The 20,835-nt window shown below is 39.4% G+C and overlaps 1 protein-coding gene and 1 long non-coding RNA gene across 2 annotated transcripts in view; one reads left to right on the top strand and one right to left on the bottom strand.

Annotated features, from left to right (window-relative positions):
• Positions 1 to 19,384, bottom strand: part of LOC133538929 (CD209 antigen-like protein E) — a 43,321-nt gene extending 23,937 nt beyond the window's left edge. The window contains exons 1-4 of the mRNA XM_061880851.1: positions 19,227 to 19,384; positions 18,204 to 18,311; positions 9,151 to 9,332; positions 2,138 to 2,241 (exon numbers count right to left, since the gene is read on the bottom strand). Coding sequence (XP_061736835.1) covers positions 2,138 to 2,241; positions 9,151 to 9,332; positions 18,204 to 18,311; positions 19,227 to 19,320 — 488 coding nt within the window. The 5' untranslated portion in view covers positions 19,321 to 19,384. The remainder of the gene's footprint in view (positions 1 to 2,137; positions 2,242 to 9,150; positions 9,333 to 18,203; positions 18,312 to 19,226) is intronic.
• LOC133538930 (uncharacterized) overlaps positions 1 to 20,835 on the top strand; it is a 34,924-nt gene that overhangs the window by 3,409 nt on the left and 10,680 nt on the right. Inside the window, exon 2 of the long non-coding RNA XR_009803136.1 lies at positions 2,171 to 2,285. This is a non-coding gene — a long non-coding RNA (uncharacterized LOC133538930). The remainder of the gene's footprint in view (positions 1 to 2,170; positions 2,286 to 20,835) is intronic.

Consider the following 20,835-nt stretch of genomic DNA (forward strand, 5'->3'; position numbering starts at 1 on the left):
AACCATTTGCGTTCGTATTTTGCTCTGTTTGTTGCATTTTTGTTGCGTTTTATCCATCCATCCATTTTCTACCGCTTATTCCCTTTCGGGGTCACGGAGGGCGCTGGCGCCTATCTCAGCTACTTGATTGTAAAATAAGTCAATCGAGATGGGCGTGACGTTCATATGTTGTCAATATTCCGTGTTTTATGGTTCATAGTTAATGTTGTAAATCCCACATTCTTTATTTTCATGAACAGTCTGGGTGTCTCATTCAGTAATATTTCACTCCGTTTTTGAAGCGGTCTGTCATAATATTTCCAGCATTTCAATCAGACATTATTGTGAGGTTTTGTATTAGTGTTTCTAAAAATAGATATACCGGCCCTCAGACACATTTTTTTTCTCAAAATTTGGCTCCAGAGTCAAAATAATTGCAGTCTTAACTGCTCTCTCCTGCAGCCTGCAGGCAAGACAAAGTATTATTTTCTGGTCTAAGCTTGGCTTATGCAACATGCAGTGACATCATTGCTGCTAAAAGCAGCTTTTTAAGATATTAATCGATCGCTGAGTATTCAGGTGTGCCTGATGTTTGGAGCAGGTGAATCTATTTAATGTTAATTAAGTTTATTTTCGACCGTTTCTGGGGAATAAACTGCGGTGACAACTTCAAGTTTTATTTTTAAACGGTGTACATTTTCAAAAGATACATTATGATACTTTTAGAGAAGATTGTGCGTGGTTTCCTTTGCAATATGGGAAAGCTTTCAGAATTGAACATCTTGCAGACGGACTTAAAAATGGGTTAGTATATTGACCTAGGAGCAAAATTGACGCAAAATCATAAAGCATATCCAATGAAAATGATCCAGACCACAAGGAAGTGTTTTTAAATGTAGATTCAAATCATCATAGGTCCCCTTTAATGTACATTTCTTACAATTCATTCCTTAAAATTTTTCATTTTATACCTTGTTTGTGTTACAAAATGAGCACCGGAAGTGAACTAACAAATGTTAGACATTGCTATGAAGTGGGAAAGGGGTAGTATTAAATAAGCTCTGGTTCTTCCTACTCCTTTTGCAGACATGTAAATGAGAAACTGAAAAAATGTAAATATGCATGTTTGAAATAAGGGCTTCACGGTGGGAGAGGGGTTAGTGCGTCTGCCTCACAATAGAAGTTCCTGCAGTTCTGGGTTCAAATCCAGGCTCGGGATCTTTCTGTGTGGAGTTTGCATGTTCTCCCCTTGAATGCGTGGGTTCCCTCCGGGTACTCCGGCTTCCTCCCACTTCCAAAGACATGCATTGATTGGCAACACTAAATTGGCCCTAGTGTTTGAATGTGAGTGTGAATGTTGTCTGTCTATCTGTGTTGGCCCTGCGATGAGGTGGCGACTTGTCCAGGGTGTACCGCGCCTTCCGCCCGATTGTAGCTGAGATAGGCACCAGCGCCCCCCGCGACCCCAAAAGGGAATACGCGGTAGGAAATGGATGGATGGATGTTTGAAATAAACAGAGACAATAATATTTGTATTTTTGGCTTATTGACAAATTTGCTCTTTGTGAGGAAGCCAATAACAACTTTACTTTTTGCTAACTCTGCCTTTGGCTTTGAGGGTCCAAACCCAAACAAATGAATTAATAAAGGTAAGCACAAAAACCCAACAATCAGTTTGCTTCAAAAGTACTTCAAAGATGCTAACAGTGCTAGGTGATGTACAGTAGGAAGGGGATTGATTCATAAGGCCCCATTTGTCGCAGTTTACCTGACACATGAAATATGAAAATTGGGGGGATGCACAATCCACTTTAGCCGCCAGAGGGCAGTAGAGTGTTGAATATCTTACAATGTGTTTTCTGGCTTGTCACATGCTATGTCGAGTGGCGCTTTGCATCATCTTCAGCAGACTTCATTGGAAAATGATGAACCCCTCTCCTTCCTCTCACACGAGATCCACCCAGGAATGAGGCCATATGATTCCCTTCCCTACTCTTGTAGGGTAGCAGTTTGGTATTTAAACATGTGTGTTGATGCACAGGGCGGTAATACAAGTTGCACATTGCCTCTTCTAAATTAAATTCTAGTTCATTGCTGCATAAAAATGCAGCACAGGTGAAACATAAATACTGTATTGTGTAATAATTTTGATGCTCACTTGTCTCTGTTGACCGGTGTTCCGTCCACCCAGATCCAGTTTCCCTCCTGAACCCTGTCTGACATTCCAATCCAGGCTGCCTCGGTGAACCCTGTGAGAAATGCCTGCCACAGCACAGACGTTTAAAGGCGATTCTCTCAATTTCCAAGTAAGCAAAAGTCTAAAGGGCGCAAACAAAATATAATATGTTTCCATTTGGGACATTGATGAACCTCCACTTCTGTACAGGATGTAAATGTTATAGCATAGTTACTCATTTTCATCGGTAAAAATTCAAGAATGTCCATGCCCCTTATACAAAACCCAAAACCAGTGAAGTTGGCTTGTTTTGTAAATGGTAAATAAAAACATAATACAATGATTTGCAAATATTTTTCAACATTAATTCAATTGAATAGACTGCAGAGACAAGATGCTTAATGTTGGAACTGGTAAACTTTGTAATTTTTTGCAAATATTAGCTCATTCGGAATTTGATGCCTGCAACATGTTTCAAAAAAGCTGGCACATGTGGCAAAAACGACTGAGAAAGTTTAGGAATGATCATCAAACACTTATTTGGAACATCCCACAGGTGAACAGGTGGGTGCCATGATTGGGTATAAAAGCAGCTTTCATGAAATGTTCAGTCATTAACTAAAAACAAGGATGGGGCGAGGGTCACCATTGTGTGAACAAATGCGTGAGCAAATTGTCGAACAGTTTCAGAACAACATTTCTCAACAAGCTATTGCAAGGAATTTAATGATTTCACCATCTACGGTCTGTAATATCAACAAAAGGTTCAGAAAATATGGAGAAATCACTGCACCTAAGCGTAACAAACATTAAATGCCTGTGACCCAGCGGTGGGACCAAGTCATTGTTTTGAAAGTCACAAGTAAGTCTCAAGTCTTTGCCCGTGTCAAGACAGGCAAGTCCCGAGTCAAGGCGGGAACGTCTCAAATCAAGTCCCAAGTCCTGCATTTCGAGTTTCGAGTCCTTTCAAGTCCTTTTAACCACAGACTATTATATTTACACATATTTTGTATGCTTTTAACACGCTGTATTTATTCATTAAAACAAGTGCATTTGAAATTGCAGGAAAAAAAATTGGGCTGACATTGCACTTCATAATAGCACTATTAACCAGTCATTTAACTCATTCCTTTACAGAATAAACACATTTGAAAAAACAAGTGCAACTGTACTTATTTGCATAAAAGTGTTAACATTGTATTTCCATGGCATATTGTATTGCGACCCAACTTCGGATAAGCGGAAGAAGATGGATGGATATTGTATTGTAACTAGTTCCACAGTAGTGTTTATCCTGTTCTTACCTTATCTCATTGATCTCATCTCATACTGTATGTGTGGTTATGTGTGCGTACACATGAAAAAAATAACAAATACATGAACATAACAATGAACAGAGTTGTACTTTTTAGATGTCAGGCCCCTATGCAACATGTACACATTCTTAATATATTGTACATTTTAACTGATCTTTATTTGACTATGTTTATCTTTTTGTAGGTGGCTAAAATACGCAGTGCTGCTGACCGCCGTCTAACGTTATGTTACTGTGTGTGATACATTAACTAACGTAACGTTATGTGTAGGTACCTCATGCAACCCTGCTTAAAAAACGTGACTTGACAAAAAGTATGAATAAGGTGGCAAACTCCAGTGGACGCAACAGATTGCAGTGTTTGCAATGACGTTATAACCATAGACATCTTATAAGTAGACGCAGCATTGGCTACTGTAACGCAAGCAATTCGGCCGCCATCTGGAAGTGGTGATGAGGAGCTGGCGAGCAGCCTAAACTGGGAGTTAACAGGTAGAAAACAAAGATGTTCAGCGTGGTGTTCAGCGTTTTCCTGCTCAAATGAGCGGACTGTTGAAAATAGGAATCTGGGGATTACTTTTTATCAGTAAGATTTAACATTAACATACAATTGGTTGTATTTTGTGAAAATAATATTACCACAGAGTTTAGAAGGTGCAAAGATCTTCCATATTTGTGTGCGAACATCACAAAGAAATCTTCTGGGGAATCCAGTAAAACCGATTGGTGGTTTAGGCTGATATAAAAACTTTCAGGTGTTTATATATGTTTAAGTATTTGGCAGACACTTTTATCCAAAGTGACATATATAAAAAATACATATAAAACAATCACCGCAAACATGATCATTTAAGGGGAGAATGTAATACAAAATATCAATACAAAGTGTCAAGACAGAATAAACACTCTGCTGCTGCAGCAAAAGAGATACAGTCCACAGCAGTGGTTCTCAAATGAGGGTACGGGTAACCCTGGGGGTACTTGAAGGTATGCCAAGGGGTACGTGAGATTTTTTACAAATATTCTAAAAATATCAACAATTCAAAAATCTTTTATAAATATATTTATTGAATAATACTTCAACAAAATATGACTGTGAAAAGAAATGCAACAATGCAATATTCAGTATTGACAGCTAGATTTTTTTGTGGACATGTTCCATAAATATTGATGATAAAGATTTATTTTTTTTGTGAAGAAATTTTTAGAATTAAGTTCTTGAATCTAGATGGATCTCTATTACAATCCCCAAAGAGGGCACTTTAAGTTGATGATTACTTCTATGTGTAGAAATCTTTATTTATAATTGAATCACTTGTTTATTTTTCAACAAGTTTTTAGTTATTTTTAAACCATTTTCCAAATAGTTCAAGAAGGACCACTACAAATGAGCAATATTTTGCACTGTTATATAATTTAATAAATCGGAAACTGATGACATAGTGCTGTATTTTACTTTTTAATCTCTTTTTTTTTTTTCAACCAAAAATTCTTTGCTCTGATTAGGGGTACTTAAATTAAAAAAAATGTTCACAGGGGGTACATCACTGAAAAGAGGTTGCGAACCACTGGTCTCCAGGCCCTTAACATATCTAATGTATTCATACACTGTTTATGTAGGATATACGCATGTATATTTAACCTAATTATATTGTTCCTTCAACTTCAAAATAGCTGCCCGTTTTTTTTCTCCTTTTTCTGGGATTATTTTCCCAGTTTTGATCTCGGATGTCTGGTCACTTATAGCATATAAGAATATTCTATTACTGTTAAGCAAACTATGAATAATAAAAAAACGTCAAAACATGTGTCCTTTATCATAGCTACACCTATGACAAAAAAGCGCGTGAAAATCAGTGGTATTCAGTGAGGTAAGATGAATTAAAATGCGCTGACGGGTCATTGCTCCTGCCAAATGAATTGCACTGAGTGGAGCGGATCACCACTCCAAGATGGCGGCCCCGCGTCTCGTCAACGCCAGTAGACAGTAGCCCTCGATGCTGCGTACCCTTTTAAATTGTCTATGGTTATAACGCTAGCAGTGAGTTTACAGCCTCACTGATTTAACAACACAGCAAATAAAAGTTACGTTACCTAGCCAATAAACGTTAGCTTACATTAAAAACTTACCCTTCTCTGTGAATCTTCAAATGTCGAACGAAGTTGGAAGTTGTTGCGTCTCCGTCTGTTATCTTCGAACCGCATGTTTCGCATATTGAAATTCGTTTTTTGTTGACCAAGTCGTGGTTTTTATACTCGAACGAAACCAACTTTGGCATCATTTGTACCTCACTGGCGTGTTGTTTGACATTTCTTCTTCATTGGTTTTCCTACAATTTGATTGGATGAATGCTGTGGGGTGAAGAAAAGGTGGGTGTAATTTGATTGGATGTTGCGCTGACAGGCAGCACACCCGCTGATAGACACCGCTGTAAAAAAATTAGAGATACAGAGTGCTCCTGAATAACTTTTTCATCTTTGAGTTTTGAAGAAAAGTAGCCAGTCTTGTCAAGTCAAAAGGCTCGAGTCCAAGTGAAGTCACAAGTTATTGATATTAAAGTCTAAATCGAGTTGCAAGTCTCTTTACATTTTGTCAAGTCGAGTCTAAAGTAATCAAATTCATGACTCGACTCTGACTCGAGTCCAAGTCATGTGACTCGAGTCCACACCTCTGCTGTGACCTTCTGTACTGCATCAAAAAGTGACATCAGTGTGTAAAGGATATCACCACTTGGGCTCAGGAACACTTCAGAAAACCACTGTCAGTAACTACAGTATGTCGCTACATCTGTAAGTGCAAGTTAAAACTCTACAATGCAAAGCGAAAGCCATTTATCAACAACACCCTGGGCACGAGCTCATCTAAGATGGACAGATGCAAAGTGGAAAAGTGTTCTGTGGTCTGACTAGTCCACATTTCAAATTGTTTTTGGAAACTGTGGAAGTCATGTCCTCCGGACCAAAGACTATAAGTACCATCCGGGCTGTTATAGGCGCAAAGTTGAAAAGCCAGCATCTGTGATGGTATGGGGGTGTATTAGTGCCCAAGGCATGGGTAACTTACACATCTGTGAAGGCACCATTAATGCTGAGCAACATATGTTGCTATCCAAGCAAAGTTATCATGGATGCCCCTGCTTATTTCAGCAAGACAATGGCAAGTCACATGTTACAACAGCGTGGTTTCATAGTAAAAGAGTGCTGGTACTAGACTGGCCGGCCTGTAGTCCAGACCTATCTTCCATTGAAAATGTGTGGCGTAATATGAAGCCTAAAATACGACAACGAAAACCTCAGACTATTGAACAACTTAAGCTGTACATCAAGCAAGAATGGGAAATAATTCCACCTGAAAAGCTTCAAAAATTGGTCTCCTCAGTTCCCAAACGTTTACTGAGTGTTGTTCAAAGGAAAAGCCATGTAACACAGTGGTAAAAATGCCCCTGTGCCAACTTTAATGCAATGTGTTGCTGCCATTAAATTCTGAGTTAATGATTATTTGCAAAAAAAAAAATGTTGTTTCCCTACCACATACTTGCCAACCCTCCCGAATTTTCCGGGACACTCCCGAAATTCAGCGTTTCTCCCGAAAACCTCCCGGGAAAAATATCCTCCCAAAAATCTCCCGAAATTCAGGCGGAGCTGGGGGCCACGCCTCCTCCAGCGCCATGCGGACCTGAGTGAGGACAGCCGTTTTTCACGTCCGCTTTCCCACAATATAAAACAGCGTGTCTGCCCAATGACGTTATAACTGTAGAATGATCAGGGCCGAGTTCTTGGTTTCTTAAGTGGGTTTATTGTTTCGCAGTTTCATTAACGTCCTACCAGCGTCGTAACAACACACAACAACAGCAGTTACATTTTCGTCTACCGTAAAGCAGTTCGTCTGCCGTAAACAGCAATGTTGTGACTCTATTAAACAGGACAATACTGCTATCTACTGTACATGCACCACAACACCTCCAGGCAACTTCAACCCTTTACTAATACCCTCCTTCATTCACATCCCATCCCCCCGCATTGTAAATAATCAAATGTATTTCTAATGTATTCTACCATGAATTGATTAACGTGGACCCCGACTTAAACAAGTTGAAAACCTTATACGGGTGTTACCATTTAGTGGTCAATTGTACGGAATATGTACTGTAATGTGCAATCTACTAATAAAAGTTTCAATCAATCAATAAATCAACCAGTATATACTTGTTTTTATGCTATCTGAACTCACTATCTTCACTGTTTGCTGTACATATCCTACTAAATAAGACCTACACTGTTTCAATGTCCATTAATCTGTTGATGCAATTGTTGATGACTGAAGTACTGATATCAACCAAAGCTCCTCATCCCACCCCCCGGATTGTAAATAATGTAAATAAATCAATGTATATACTATGATGATTAACTTGTGTGATGACTGTATTATGCTGATAGTATATATTTGTACAATGAATTGATTAACGTGGACCCCGACTTAAACAAATTGAAAAAATTTTTCGGGTGTTACCATTTAGTGGTCAATTGTACGGAATATGTACTGTACTGTGCAATCTACTAATAAAAGTTTCAATCAATCATGCATATGTGACAATAACATCTACGGCTTTTAGAGACACACCACAGCTGTAAATATACTCCTCCCCTCTTAACCACGCCCCCAATCCCCCACCCCCACCTCCCAAAATCGAAGGTTTCAGGGTTGGCAAGTATGCCCTACCATGAATTAATTAACGTAGACCCTGACTTAAACAAGTTGAAAAACTTATTCGGGTGTTACCATTTAGTGGTCAATTATATGGAATACTGTACTGTGCAATCTACTAATAAAAGTTTCAATCAATCAATCAATTCTCAGTTCGAACATTAAATATCTTGTCTTTGCAGTCTATTCAATTGAATATTGTTTGTGAATGACTGAGCAATTTCATGGAAGCTGCTTTTATACCCAATCATGGCACCCACCTGTTCCCAATTACCCTGTTCACCTGTGTTTGATGATCATTCCTCAACTTTCTCAGTCTTTTTGCCACTTGTGCCAGCTTTTTTGAAACATGTTGCAGGCATCAATATCCAAATGAGCTAATATTTGCAAAAATACAATTTTGTTTCTCTGTTAAAACATTAAATATATTGTCTTTGCAGTCTATTCAATTGGATATAGGTTGAAAAGGATTTGCAAATCATTGTATTCTGTTTTCATTTACGATTTACACAACGTGCCAACTTCACTTGTTTTGGATTTTGTATAATTCAAGGTCTTTGCTTTTGGCTCTTTTGAAAACAAACAACCTGATGTTGTTTTTATTCCCAACAACCAAATTGTCGAAGTGCTATTAAGTCTGACAAATAGGAGTTTGAATACACTGGAAAAAAGGGGGGTTGGCTTATATTATTTTCAGAAAAAGTGCTTAGTTTGGAGGTGTGGACTGGAAACCCCAATGGGACCATACCTGGGGTCCTTACCTAATCTGAAAATTGACAATGACACTACGAAATTGGAGGTTATCAGGATCAGATTTTCCAGAGCTGCTCTGATTGGCGACCCTTGGTCACACTTGTTCAAAGCACTCTCTAACTAAAAAAGAGGAAAATAAAAGAATACCTTCAAAGGCGCAACATTGGAAGAAGTTCCTTGCTTTTATAATTAAAGTACATCTGTCAAGCAGCACATTGTTACCTGTTCCTGTCTGCTGTTGATGATGACCAGATCAGCGTGTCTCTGCAGACAGTCTTGTCGGCTCTTGTCCCAACTCCTCCTCTGTGAGGAAATGTAGTAACAACTGGAACCGAACAGGATCCACCCATGTGGACAGATAGAGATGTCTTCTGTCTCACCTACACAGGTGTCTCCTGTCTCACCTGCACAAAGACCGGGTCATTCAGAGGAAAAAGCTCCACAAACCCTTTAAATGAATGCTACATTTGTACATCACTGCAGCAAGAAGAGAACAGTTCAGTTCTGAAGGCGATTAGTTAAACTAGTATTCTATTCATTATATTTGCAGAAAGAAACACCACCAAAGGCTTCCTTGAGGTCTGCCGTTTTGCCCACAAGTGGCAGACAGGTTTTAGGCTGAAAAGTGATTGTTCATCTAAAACAGGGTTGTGAAACTTGTTTTTAATTTAGGGCCACATCGCAGTTGTGGCTGCTCTTCGAGGGCCGTTTGTAATAGTTATTATACTGTATTTTTCGGACCATTAGGCGCACTTAACATCGTTTAATTTTCTCAAAATTCGACAGCGCGCCTTATATTACTGTGAATTGATTTATGTGGACCCCGACTTAAACAAGTTGAAAAACTTATTCGGGTATTACCATTTAGTGGTCAATTGTATGGAATGGGTACTGTACTGTGCAATCTACTAATAAAAGTTTCAATCAATCAATCAACCAATAACCTGGTGAGCCCAATGTACGGAATGGTTTTGATTGTGCTTACCGACCTCAAAGCTATTTTATTTGGTACATGGTGAAATGATAAGTGTGACCAGTAGATGGCAGTCACACATAAGAGATACATGTAGACTGCAATATGATGCCAGTCACACATAAGAGATATGTGTAGACTCCAATATGACTCAAGTAAACAACATCAGCCTTTTATATTTTCCATTGAAAATATAAAACTATTACGCACGGCGCTCAAAAATCCATCAAAATGTGTTAAAACGATTTTGTTAAGTTATGAAGACACACCTCATGATGGATTGTACTGTGCTTCAAGATACAATTATTATTATGGTGTGTGTAAAAGGTAAGACATATTATCTGGCGTTTTGGTTTGCAATATTATGCAGAAGCAACTTATCTTACCTTCTGGTACCTGCTGATCTCTATTTGGGATCTGCATGAGTTCTGAAAATTTGGGCGGGTCCGCCTTTGTAGTCCGTCACAACACCGTAGTCGATAAGCTTCTTCTTTTTCTCTATCTCCTTTTTATGGGACATTCTTCCTCCGCTGTTGCCGTTTCTAATATAAAGTAGTGTAAAGTTCTAACCTTTATATGTCAGTAAACGTGCCATGAAAATGCTAAAACATACCGGTGTAGTGAGTTTACATTATTCGCCCAAGGAACTTTAGTGATTAGAGAGTTCCGGTCGGACATTTTTTCACGGGACACATTTCCGGCGTAGCTGTTTCCGGATGAAGAGATGCTGCTCCGCCAAAGAAGAATGTGTGCAGAGGGTAGAGGTAAATTCAGCTATCTTGCAATATTTGTGACGGACAAGGAATGAAGTAAAATTATTTTATTTTTGAAATAGGGTGTGCTCTGTATTAGTGATGGTCGGGTGCAGTAGCGTCGCCAGACAGATTTCACTGGGGCACGTGCCCCAGTGTTGATCTGCAGTGCCCCAGTAAAAATTTCACCAATAAAAAAAACAAAAACGCTTCAGGGTTTTAAGTCTACATAACATAGACAACAGCGCACATACTACATAGTATGGTAATTGATTGCTACTGTATTCACTCCACTAACAATGAGCACATGGTTACTTAATATGGTAATTTATTCACATGTGGATCGAGACTTCAGTTGAGAGAGAGAGAGAGAGAGAGAGAGGGGATGCAAATCACTTCTGAGGTCGGTAACGTTAGCCAACAACAATTTGTTAATTATATTATTTTGATTTTGATTTGACTCAAACTGTAACTCCTAGAGGCTTCACATTGGCAGAGGGGTTAGTGCGTCTGCCTCACAATACGAAGTTCCTGCAGTCCTGGGTTCAAATCCAGGCTCGGGATCTTTCTTTGTGGAGTTTCCATGTTCTCCCCGTGAATGCGTGGGTTCCCTCTGGGTACTCCGGCTTCCTCCCACCTCCAAAAACATGCACCTGGGGATAGGTTGATTGGCAACACTAAATGGTCCCTAGTGTGTGAATGTGAGTGTGAATCTTGTCTGTCTATCTGTGTTGGCCCTGCGATAAGGTGGCGACTTGTCCAGGGTGTACCCCACCTTCCGCCCGATTGTAGCTGAGATAGGCGCCAGCGCCCCCCGCGACCCCAAAAAAGGGAATAAGCGGTAGAAAATGGGAAAAAAATGAATGTAACTCCTAGATGGATTTAAGAAAGTTATTTGCCCGCAGCAGGGAAGAAGCAGCAAGAATGAGAGATGTAAGCGGAGTCCTAGCTAGCTAGGCAACATAATTGTCTTAAGTTCATGCTAAGTTAGCTAACGTTATTCCCTGTATCAAGACACACATATTAATTCGCTGTACAAGCTGTCGGGGGAATTTCCAATTAACATGAAACATAATGTTGGTTATTGTCTGCTGGTTCTGCATCAATGATGATTTGGAGTAAACATGTGTGGGTTGAGTGATTCTCAAATGGTTTGTCTTCAGGAAGAAAAACATTTTTCCATATCAAATTTTTAAATCATTCAAGTTTATTTCACAGAAAAATCGCACAGTAGACTTGTCTTGTTAATCGGTGTGACTTTGACTAAAATAATCTTGTTTTGTCACCAGAAAAATGACTACAGGTAAAGCATCTGGTTTTGTTTCCAGAAAAAATAGTAACATTTCTGTATTTGTTTTCAGAAAGATGGCTGAAAATATTGGGTTTTGTTGCCCGATTTAGATTGAAAAAAAAATGTATTTCCATGTCTGTCCTGAGTCCTCCTCCAACTTGTTAGTCAGTTTGCCTTTTGCTAAAATACTCACTAATAGTCCCTAGAAAAATGGCTAAAAATATCTGGTTTTGTTGCCACAATGTGTTTATTTTCTCCCTAAACTTTTTTTATTTCATGCACACATGTGAATGCGACTCACTGAAAATGACACACAATCCACTTTTATGTCACGACCCACAAGTTGGGAACCACTGGTCAACTGTATAACAGTTACTGTAATATTTCCATGTCTGTCCAGAGTGATTGACCACTTTGCAAAAATGAAAACGAGACGTTACAGTTTACTTCTCAGAAAATGATTCCCTGAACAGACACACAACAGTTGTTCATTTATTCTACTACTGCGGCTTTATTGTTTTGTGCATATTTTATAGTTTTGTGTATCTGAAATAGGATTAGCCACATTGCCATAAATGGAAATTAAATAATATAAAAGAACCCAGAGATGTAGGGGTGCTTTATTTTTTGTTCCCCAGGTGTGCCCCAGTACAGTATTAGGTCCAGTGACGCCCCTGGTCGGGTGATTGAACCACTTGAGCTAATTGTATGGCGTCACATTAGTGCCAAAAATCCAAGCACATAAAAAGTGTTATCGCGCGCTGATTCGCCACTTCGTGCGCGCGCGCACGCGACACCCTGTTGCCGAGGCGCCTTTTTGCGTGCGCGCGGTACCTATGTGCGCGCGCACCGTCTTCGTTTTGGCACTTTGTGGGCGGTTATTCTTACACGGCCCCACCTTTCTGATTGGTCAGGCGAAAATCGCTCAGGGCCAATCAGAACAATAGCAGGGCGGGTCATCGTCAATATATATCAAAATAATACAGCTCTTGTCGACAAACAAATTCTAAAAAGTCCAAATTTAGTGGAGTTGTGGAAAATGCCAATTGAATTTGATCTAAAAGTCTTTGAAGAAGGTAATGTCTCATCTATTGAGAGAACATCACATAGTTAATGAAGTTGTAAGATCAATATCTCTCTTTTCATACAGATGTCAGTCAATGATGGAAATTATATTTTCAAATATGTTTTCTTTCTTCACTTGTCTGTTTTAAAAAATATTTGTATTTACTTAATATTTGTATATGGGAATATTGAATGTATGCCACAAAGTGGGACTATTAATTTTCTTTCCTCCTTTCGATTTGTTAGAAATGTCAGAGTATTGTATGTATATGTATATTTAAATAGTATATGTACCATTGACATCAATAAAATGATTGGAACCAGCTGTCCGAGGTAAGATGGAGAAACATGGAGTGTTTATTCATATCTATGGGATTAAAAAGAAAGGAAAATCAGGTTTTCATGGGGCTATCATGGCTGAACAAGTAAGTCTTTAATAAAATTATCTCTCAGATTTAATTTGCCTAATGTATGGAGCTAGCGTTTTTTTGTTGTTTTTTCAAATACATACTTTTAACTCTGCCATCTGTACTGGTCTGGGCTGATGTCTAATTCTCCATAGTTTGAGTTGTTTGCAGAAGCGTAAATACTTTTTATAGTAATATTAAAACAATATTTATTAATTGTAGTGATAACCTGTCATTTATCATTCTACTAAAATAGTAATTGCAATCATAACATCAATAATTAGGCCCATATGCAAATCATGTGGTCCTGATATGAAGTACGCATAGATAAGTGGGTTCGGGTAGATTCTGGTGTAAACTTAAAGTAGATAGAGGAAAGAAAATTAATAGTCCAACATTGTGGCATACATTCAATATTTAGATATACAAATATTAAATAAATACAAATATTTTTTAAAACAGACAAGTGAGGAAAAAAAACATTTGAAATTATAGTTTCCATCATTGACTGACATCTGTGGACTGGTTGTATGTGTATGAAAAGAGAGATATTGATCTTCACACTTCATTAACTATGTGATGTTCTCTCAACAGATGAGACATTACCTTCTTCAAAGACTTTTAGAATTTGTTTGTGTCAAGATCAATATCTCTTATGTACTGGGCGGGGCCCGCTGCCTGAGGTAAGATAGCCGCCACGTTGCCATTGACTGACAGCGCTCAGAGCCAATCAGAAAGAAGGAGGTGTCTAACCATTCCCGCCCCCAAAGTGCCAAAACAAACATGAGAGCGCGAGGAGAGATGACAGACCGAGACGGAGCGCGCACATATAGGTACCGCGCGCGCGCAAAAAGGCGAATCGCGCGCGCAAAAAGGCGAATCGCGCGCGCGCTAAGGCACCACACGCGCGCAAAAGGGTGTCGCGTGCGCGCGCGAAGTGGTAAATCAGCGCGCGATAATAGTTTTTATGCGCTTGGACTTTTGGCACTAATGTGACGCCATACAATTGGTTCGAGAATTTCTCGAAGCTTCAACGCAACCTTCGGCACAAGACTCTACCTGCTGGCCAAATGTATAATTACAAACAACTGTATCTTAACCACATCAAGTGTGATGCGTTGAGCTGAAAATGACAAAGAATCACAATAACTGCTCGACAAAATCCATCCATTCATTTTCTACCGCTTATTCCCTTTTGGGGTTGCGGGGGGCGCTGGCGCCTATCTCAGCTACAATCGGGCGGAAGGCGGGGTACACCCTGGACAAGTCGCCACCTCATCGCAGGGCCAACACAGATAGACAGACAACATTCACACTCACATTCACACACTAGGGCCAATTTAGTGTTGCCAATCAACCTATCCCCAGGTGCATGTCTCGACAAAATGGTTTTCCTAATTAAATCAAAGTATAATAGAATATGTGTTTGTATTTTGCCAACATGGTAGAATCATAGGATATGGCAGGTTGCGTTTTGTTTTTCTGTCACCTTGTGGAAATGGCATAAAGAGGAAGGTGACAATATCATGTAACCTGTGTTTTTTAATTTTTATTTATTGTTTTATTTGGTTTTACCCTTTAAAATTGTTTTTAATCATCCATCCATTTTCTACCGCTTGTCCCTTTTGGGGTCGCGGGGGTCGCTGGCGCCTACCTCAGCTGCATTCGGGCGGAAGAAATCGCCAACTCATCGCAGTGTTTCTAATCACATGTATTTTTATATTGTTTTTATATGTATTTATTTTTGTTTTTATTCAGTCATTGGTGGAGCTAAGGATAATATTTGAATATTGTTTTTAATATTGTTGTGCAGCACTTTGGTAACATTGTTGTTGTTTAAATGTGCTATACAAATAAAAAGTGGATTGGATTGGACTGAGACATAACAGAGGAGATTTAGTTTTCACATCTATTTTTGGTTTAAGGCAATTCTTTTTTTATTTATTATTTTAAGCCCAGCCCTCCATTCTAAAATGTTTTCATATTTATACAGTTCAAATCCAACTTGAATTTGATTGAATGCATATCTTGTACTCAAAGAATATGTTTCTTTTTTGTGTGTGAGGAATAACATAAATATAATAAAAACGTACAGTGCAGGCCAAAAGTTTGGACACACCTCATTCAATGTGTTTTCTTTATTTTCAAGACTGTTTACATTGTAGATGGTCACTGAAGCCCTCAAAACCGTGAATGAACAGGTGTGTTGACTTCAGGAAACACAGCACTGAGCTAGCCCCCCTCTACATCAAGGGTGAGTGTGTGGAGAGGGTCCAAACCTTCCAGTCTCTTGGTGTCCTTATCTCTGACAACATCTCCTGGTCAGATAACACTACTGCCATCACTAAGAAGGCTCAGCAGCGGCTGCACTTCCAGAGAGTCCTCAAGAAGTACAACCTGTACTCCAACCTGCTGCTGACCTTCTACCGCTCATCCATTGAGAATCTGCTGACAAACTGCATCACAGCATGGTACGGCAGCTGCACCGCTGGAGACAGGGAGAGGCTCCAGAGAGTGGTAAAGGCAGCACAGCGGAGGATCGGTTGCCTTGCCACTCCCTGATAGACATTTACACCTCCCACTGCCTCACCAGAGTTATGAACATTATCAAGGACAGCTCCCACCCTGGCTTTGACCTGTTTGACCTGCTGCCCTCAGGAAGGCGCAACAGGGTCAACAGACTCAAGAACAGTTTTTTCCCTAAAGCCATAACCACGGTGAACTCTCATAGGCACTGATTTTATAGTTTAGCACATGGGTGTCAAACTCTGGCCCGCGGGCCAAACGTGGCCCACCGTTTAATTTCATTTGGCCCTTGAGGCAATATCAAACTAACATTAGAGCTGGCCCACCGGTAACACCAAAATCACCGCTAATACTCATACTTGCCAACCCTCATGATTTTCCCGGGAGACTCCCGAAGTTTAGTGCCCCTCCCGAAAATCTCCCTGGGCAACCATTCTCCTGATTTCCACCCGGACAACAATATTGGGAGCGTGCCTTAAAGGCACTGCCTTGAGCGCCCTCTACAACATGTCGTCACGTCCTCTTTTCCTCCATACAAACAGCGTACTGGGCAAGTCACATAATATATGCAGCTTCCACACACACATATGCAAATACTCTGAATACTTGGTCAACAGCCATACAGGTCACACTGAGGGTGGCTGTATTAACAACTTTAACATTGTTACAAATATGCGCCACACTGTGAACCCACACCAAACAAGAATGACAAAACATTTCGGGAGAACACCCGCATCGTAACACAACATGGACACAACAGAACAAATACCCAGAACCCCTTGCAGCAATATCTCTTCCGGAACGCTACAATATACACCCTTCGCTACCACCAAACCCCGCCCACCTCATTTTTAGTTTATTTTCGAATTTATTAGCCTGTGGAAAAAGTTAATGTTGATATTTACCTCAGAAGGCTGCAAATAGAAAAGAGGCATTCATTTTTTAAATTAAAATTGTATTTAATATACCACTGATGTTTTTTCGTTGTTTTTTGAAAGTTGATTTTGCACTATTATGTTATATAAGCTCTGCCTGTTCCGTGGGAGGAAGCCGGAGTACCCGGAGGGAACCCACAAAGTCACGGGTAGAACATGCAAACTCCACATAGAAAGATCCTGAGCCCGGGATTGAACCCAGGATTACTCAGGACCTTCGTATTGTGAGGCAGATGCACTAACCCCTGTGCCACAGTGCTGCCCTATTTAAGCCTTGCTTGTTCAATATTCATTGCAAAACTTGTTTGGGTCCCTATTGAAAGGTTAATTTGTTCAACCTTGGCCCGCGGCTTTGTTCAGTTTTAAATTTTGGCCCACTCTGTATTTGAGTCTGACACCCCTGGTTTAGCACCTCTCTGAGTGCAATTTTTACTTTCCAACCACAGTCTGAATGCTTCTGTAAAAATGTATATAGTATACTATTTAAACAACACATTCTGAACATTCGTTCTCAGGTCTGGACTGTGCACCTTACTTCTTTTTGCACTATTTTTCAATTTCTTTCCTTCCTAGGTTTTGCATATTTGTCGACTCTCGCACTGATACTGGAGTTGCTTTTAATCTCATTGTACCTGTGTATAGTGACAATAAAATACATTCTATTGTATTCTATGTGGAATTATGTACAAAGTACTTAACAAAAAAAAGGTGAAATAACTAAAAACATGTTTTATATTCTAGTTTCTTTAAAATAGCCACCCTTTGCTCTGATTACTTTTTCGCACACTCTCGGCATTCTCTCGATGAGCTTCAAGAGGTAGTCACCTGAAATGGCTTTCACTTCACAGGTGTGCTTGAAGCTCATCGAGAGAATGCCAAGAGTGTGCAAATGAGTAATCAGAGCAAAAGGTGGTCATTTTGAAGAAACTAGAATATAAAACATGTTTTCAGTTATTTCACCTTTTTTTTGTGAAGTACATAACTCCACATGTGTTCATTCATAGTTTTGATGCCTTCAGTGACAATCTGAAAATGAAGAAAACACATTGACTGAGAAGGTTGAGCAAACCTGTACTGTTTATTTACAAACCTTAACAAATGTCCAACTCTACTTACCGAATCAAAGAGAACAGTGAGAAAGTGTACTGGAATTTGGCATCATATTCTTACCGGTGATGGAGCAGGGCGTGGCTCAGAACACGATTGTGGTCAAATTTAATATGAAGTGCCCTGTCTATTGACATTTTACATGCACCTTTTAATGCAACATCACAGGGCTATAATCTTCCATTTGAGAAACAAAATCGTGTTTTCTTCTTTGTTTACCTTTTTCAACTGTTTTGTTGTAAACCAGTCTCAGAGTGATGTTAAGGACCGCTTGAAGAACACACAGAATTCCAAAGGCCAACAGAACCACGTGGACATGTTTGAATCCTGTACAACACACACACACACACACACACACACACACACACACACTCAAATTCATGCAGTATAACAAGGAAATGCAAAAATTTAAGAATTAAAAACTCACTTCAATTAACCTTTTAAAAATAAGTTGGAATAGTGTTGCCATGGTAACTGCAACTACGCACTTCAATATTAGTGCTGTCAAACGATTCAAATATATAATCAATCAATCAACCAACCAATCAATCAATCTTTACTTATAAAGCCCTAAATCACAAGTATCTCAAAGGGCTGCACAAGCCACAACAACAACATCAGATCCCAAATCAGGACAAGAAAAAACTCAACCCAATGGGATAACAATGAGAAACCTTGGAGGGGACCGCAGGTGTGGGGACCCCCCCCCACTGGCGACAGGTGAAACGGACGTCGAGTGGATCTAGCATAATATAATCACATTAATCACACCTTTGCATTTTGATTAATCAAAAAAAATACTTTCTTGCATAATTTAAACTTAAAAAAAGACCCTAATATTTAGACACAAATTAAATTTTATTGGCAAAAGGTTAGAGCAATGTTTTAAATTGTTTTACTTGAATGCATGTTATTTATTTACCCAGAAAGTGGCAAATGTTTTATCAAAAGTCCAGGCAGGATGCACTTTTATGGGCAAATGCGGAACGCAAGCAAGCAGTCGGACATCAGCCTACATGTCATGAATATTCTAAGTGACACAATTAGCCCCTCCAACAAAACAAGTAGTTTTCTTTGACCTCTAAACCTCACTGAACAAGTAGCTTCATTTACTTATCCAGTATTAAACTGATGTACATTTACTACTGTAACATTACAGTACAATTTCACACCAGCATCACCCATGCAGGCATGAACTGTACATGCACAGGTGAAAAAAATAATGCATCCAAATGTACTTACTTGGTGGCGTCTTGTGTTCTTTTGTAGGAAATTGCTCATATTCGCCTATTTCAATGCTGACTTGAGGGCCGTGAGATTTAAACACAGCAGCCATGTTGAAGCAATGGCAAGAGACTAAGATGTTGCTGGAGGTAGTGTTGTGTAAAAGGAACTAGAACTATTCCATCATATCCTTCCTGTCACCAGCGTACTGGTGGCATTGTGTTGCTGCACGCCGTTTCATTCGACAAATGTTATTTTTGTTGTTTTACTTTTGTGGCTGTATGCAGAAGTGGCTGGTTGCATCAGCGGTGCTATTTCAACGTGTTTAATGTCCTTTGATGTGTCCCTCTTACACACATGCTTATGTGTGCTTGGGCTATGAGTTTTTTTCCCCCTGGGCCTCAGTCTGGACCCCAGATTTAGACCGAACTGAAAATCTTAATTTCCCCTCAGGGATTGATAAAGTATTAGAATAAGCGGTAGAAAATGGATGGATGGATGGATGGATGATTGTGATTCTGATATATTAACCTTCCATACTTCATCTTCTTACTGCTTGGTTTAGCGCTGATCGTATTTATCCAGAGAGAACTTGACCACAAAAAGATGGTTGGACATCAATAAAATGTCAATAAACTTCAATAAAATTAAAAATATCATGTTTGGGTATAGTACAAATTTAACACACAAATTATGATGGCCAATATTCAAATTTTAGGAGTTATTAATGATGATAAACCAACCTGGAAACAACATTTTAATCATATAAAGATAAAATGATAAAAAATGACCGCAGTATTACAAAACCCTGTTTCCATGAGTTGGGAAATTATGTTAGGTGTAAATATAAATGGAATTCAATGATTTGCAAATCCTTTTCAACCCATATTCAATTGAATGATGTTCAAACTCATAAACTTTTTTTTTTTTGCAAATAATAATTAACTTAGAATTTCATAGCTGCAACACGTTCCAAAGTAGTTGGGAAAGGGCATGTTCACCACTGTGTTACATCACCTTTTCTTTTAACAACACTCAATAAATGTTTGGGAACTGAGGAAAAAAATTGTTGACGCTTTGAAAGTGGAATTCTTTCCCATTCTTGTTTTATGTAGAGCTTCAATCCGCTGTCGTGTTTTACGCTTCAAAATTGTCCAATCATTTTCAATGGGAGACAGGTCTGGACTGCAGGCGGGCCAGGAAAGTACCCGCACTCTTTTTTTATGAAGCCACGCTGTTGTAACACTTGTCTTGCTGAAATAAGCAGAGGCGTCCATGATAACGTTGCTTGGATGACAACATATGTTGCTCCAAAACCTGTATGGACCTTTCAGCATTAATGGTGCCTTCACAGATGTGTAAGTTACCCATGCCTTGGGCACTAATACACCCCCATACCATCACAGATGCTGGCTTTTGAACTTTGCACCTATAACAATCCGAATGGTTCTTTTCCTCTTTATTCCGGAGGACACCACATCCTCTGTTTCCAAATATAATTTGAAATGTGGACTCGTCAGACCACAGAACACTTTTCCACTTTGCATCAGTCTATGTTAGGTGAGTTCGGGCCCAGCCGAGCCGGCGGCGTTTCAGGATATTGTTGGTAAATAGGTTTGGCTTTGCT

This window comes from Nerophis ophidion, linkage group LG20 (genome assembly GCF_033978795.1).
Source record: "Nerophis ophidion isolate RoL-2023_Sa linkage group LG20, RoL_Noph_v1.0, whole genome shotgun sequence".
Lineage (NCBI taxonomy): Eukaryota > Metazoa > Chordata > Actinopteri > Syngnathiformes > Syngnathidae > Nerophis > Nerophis ophidion.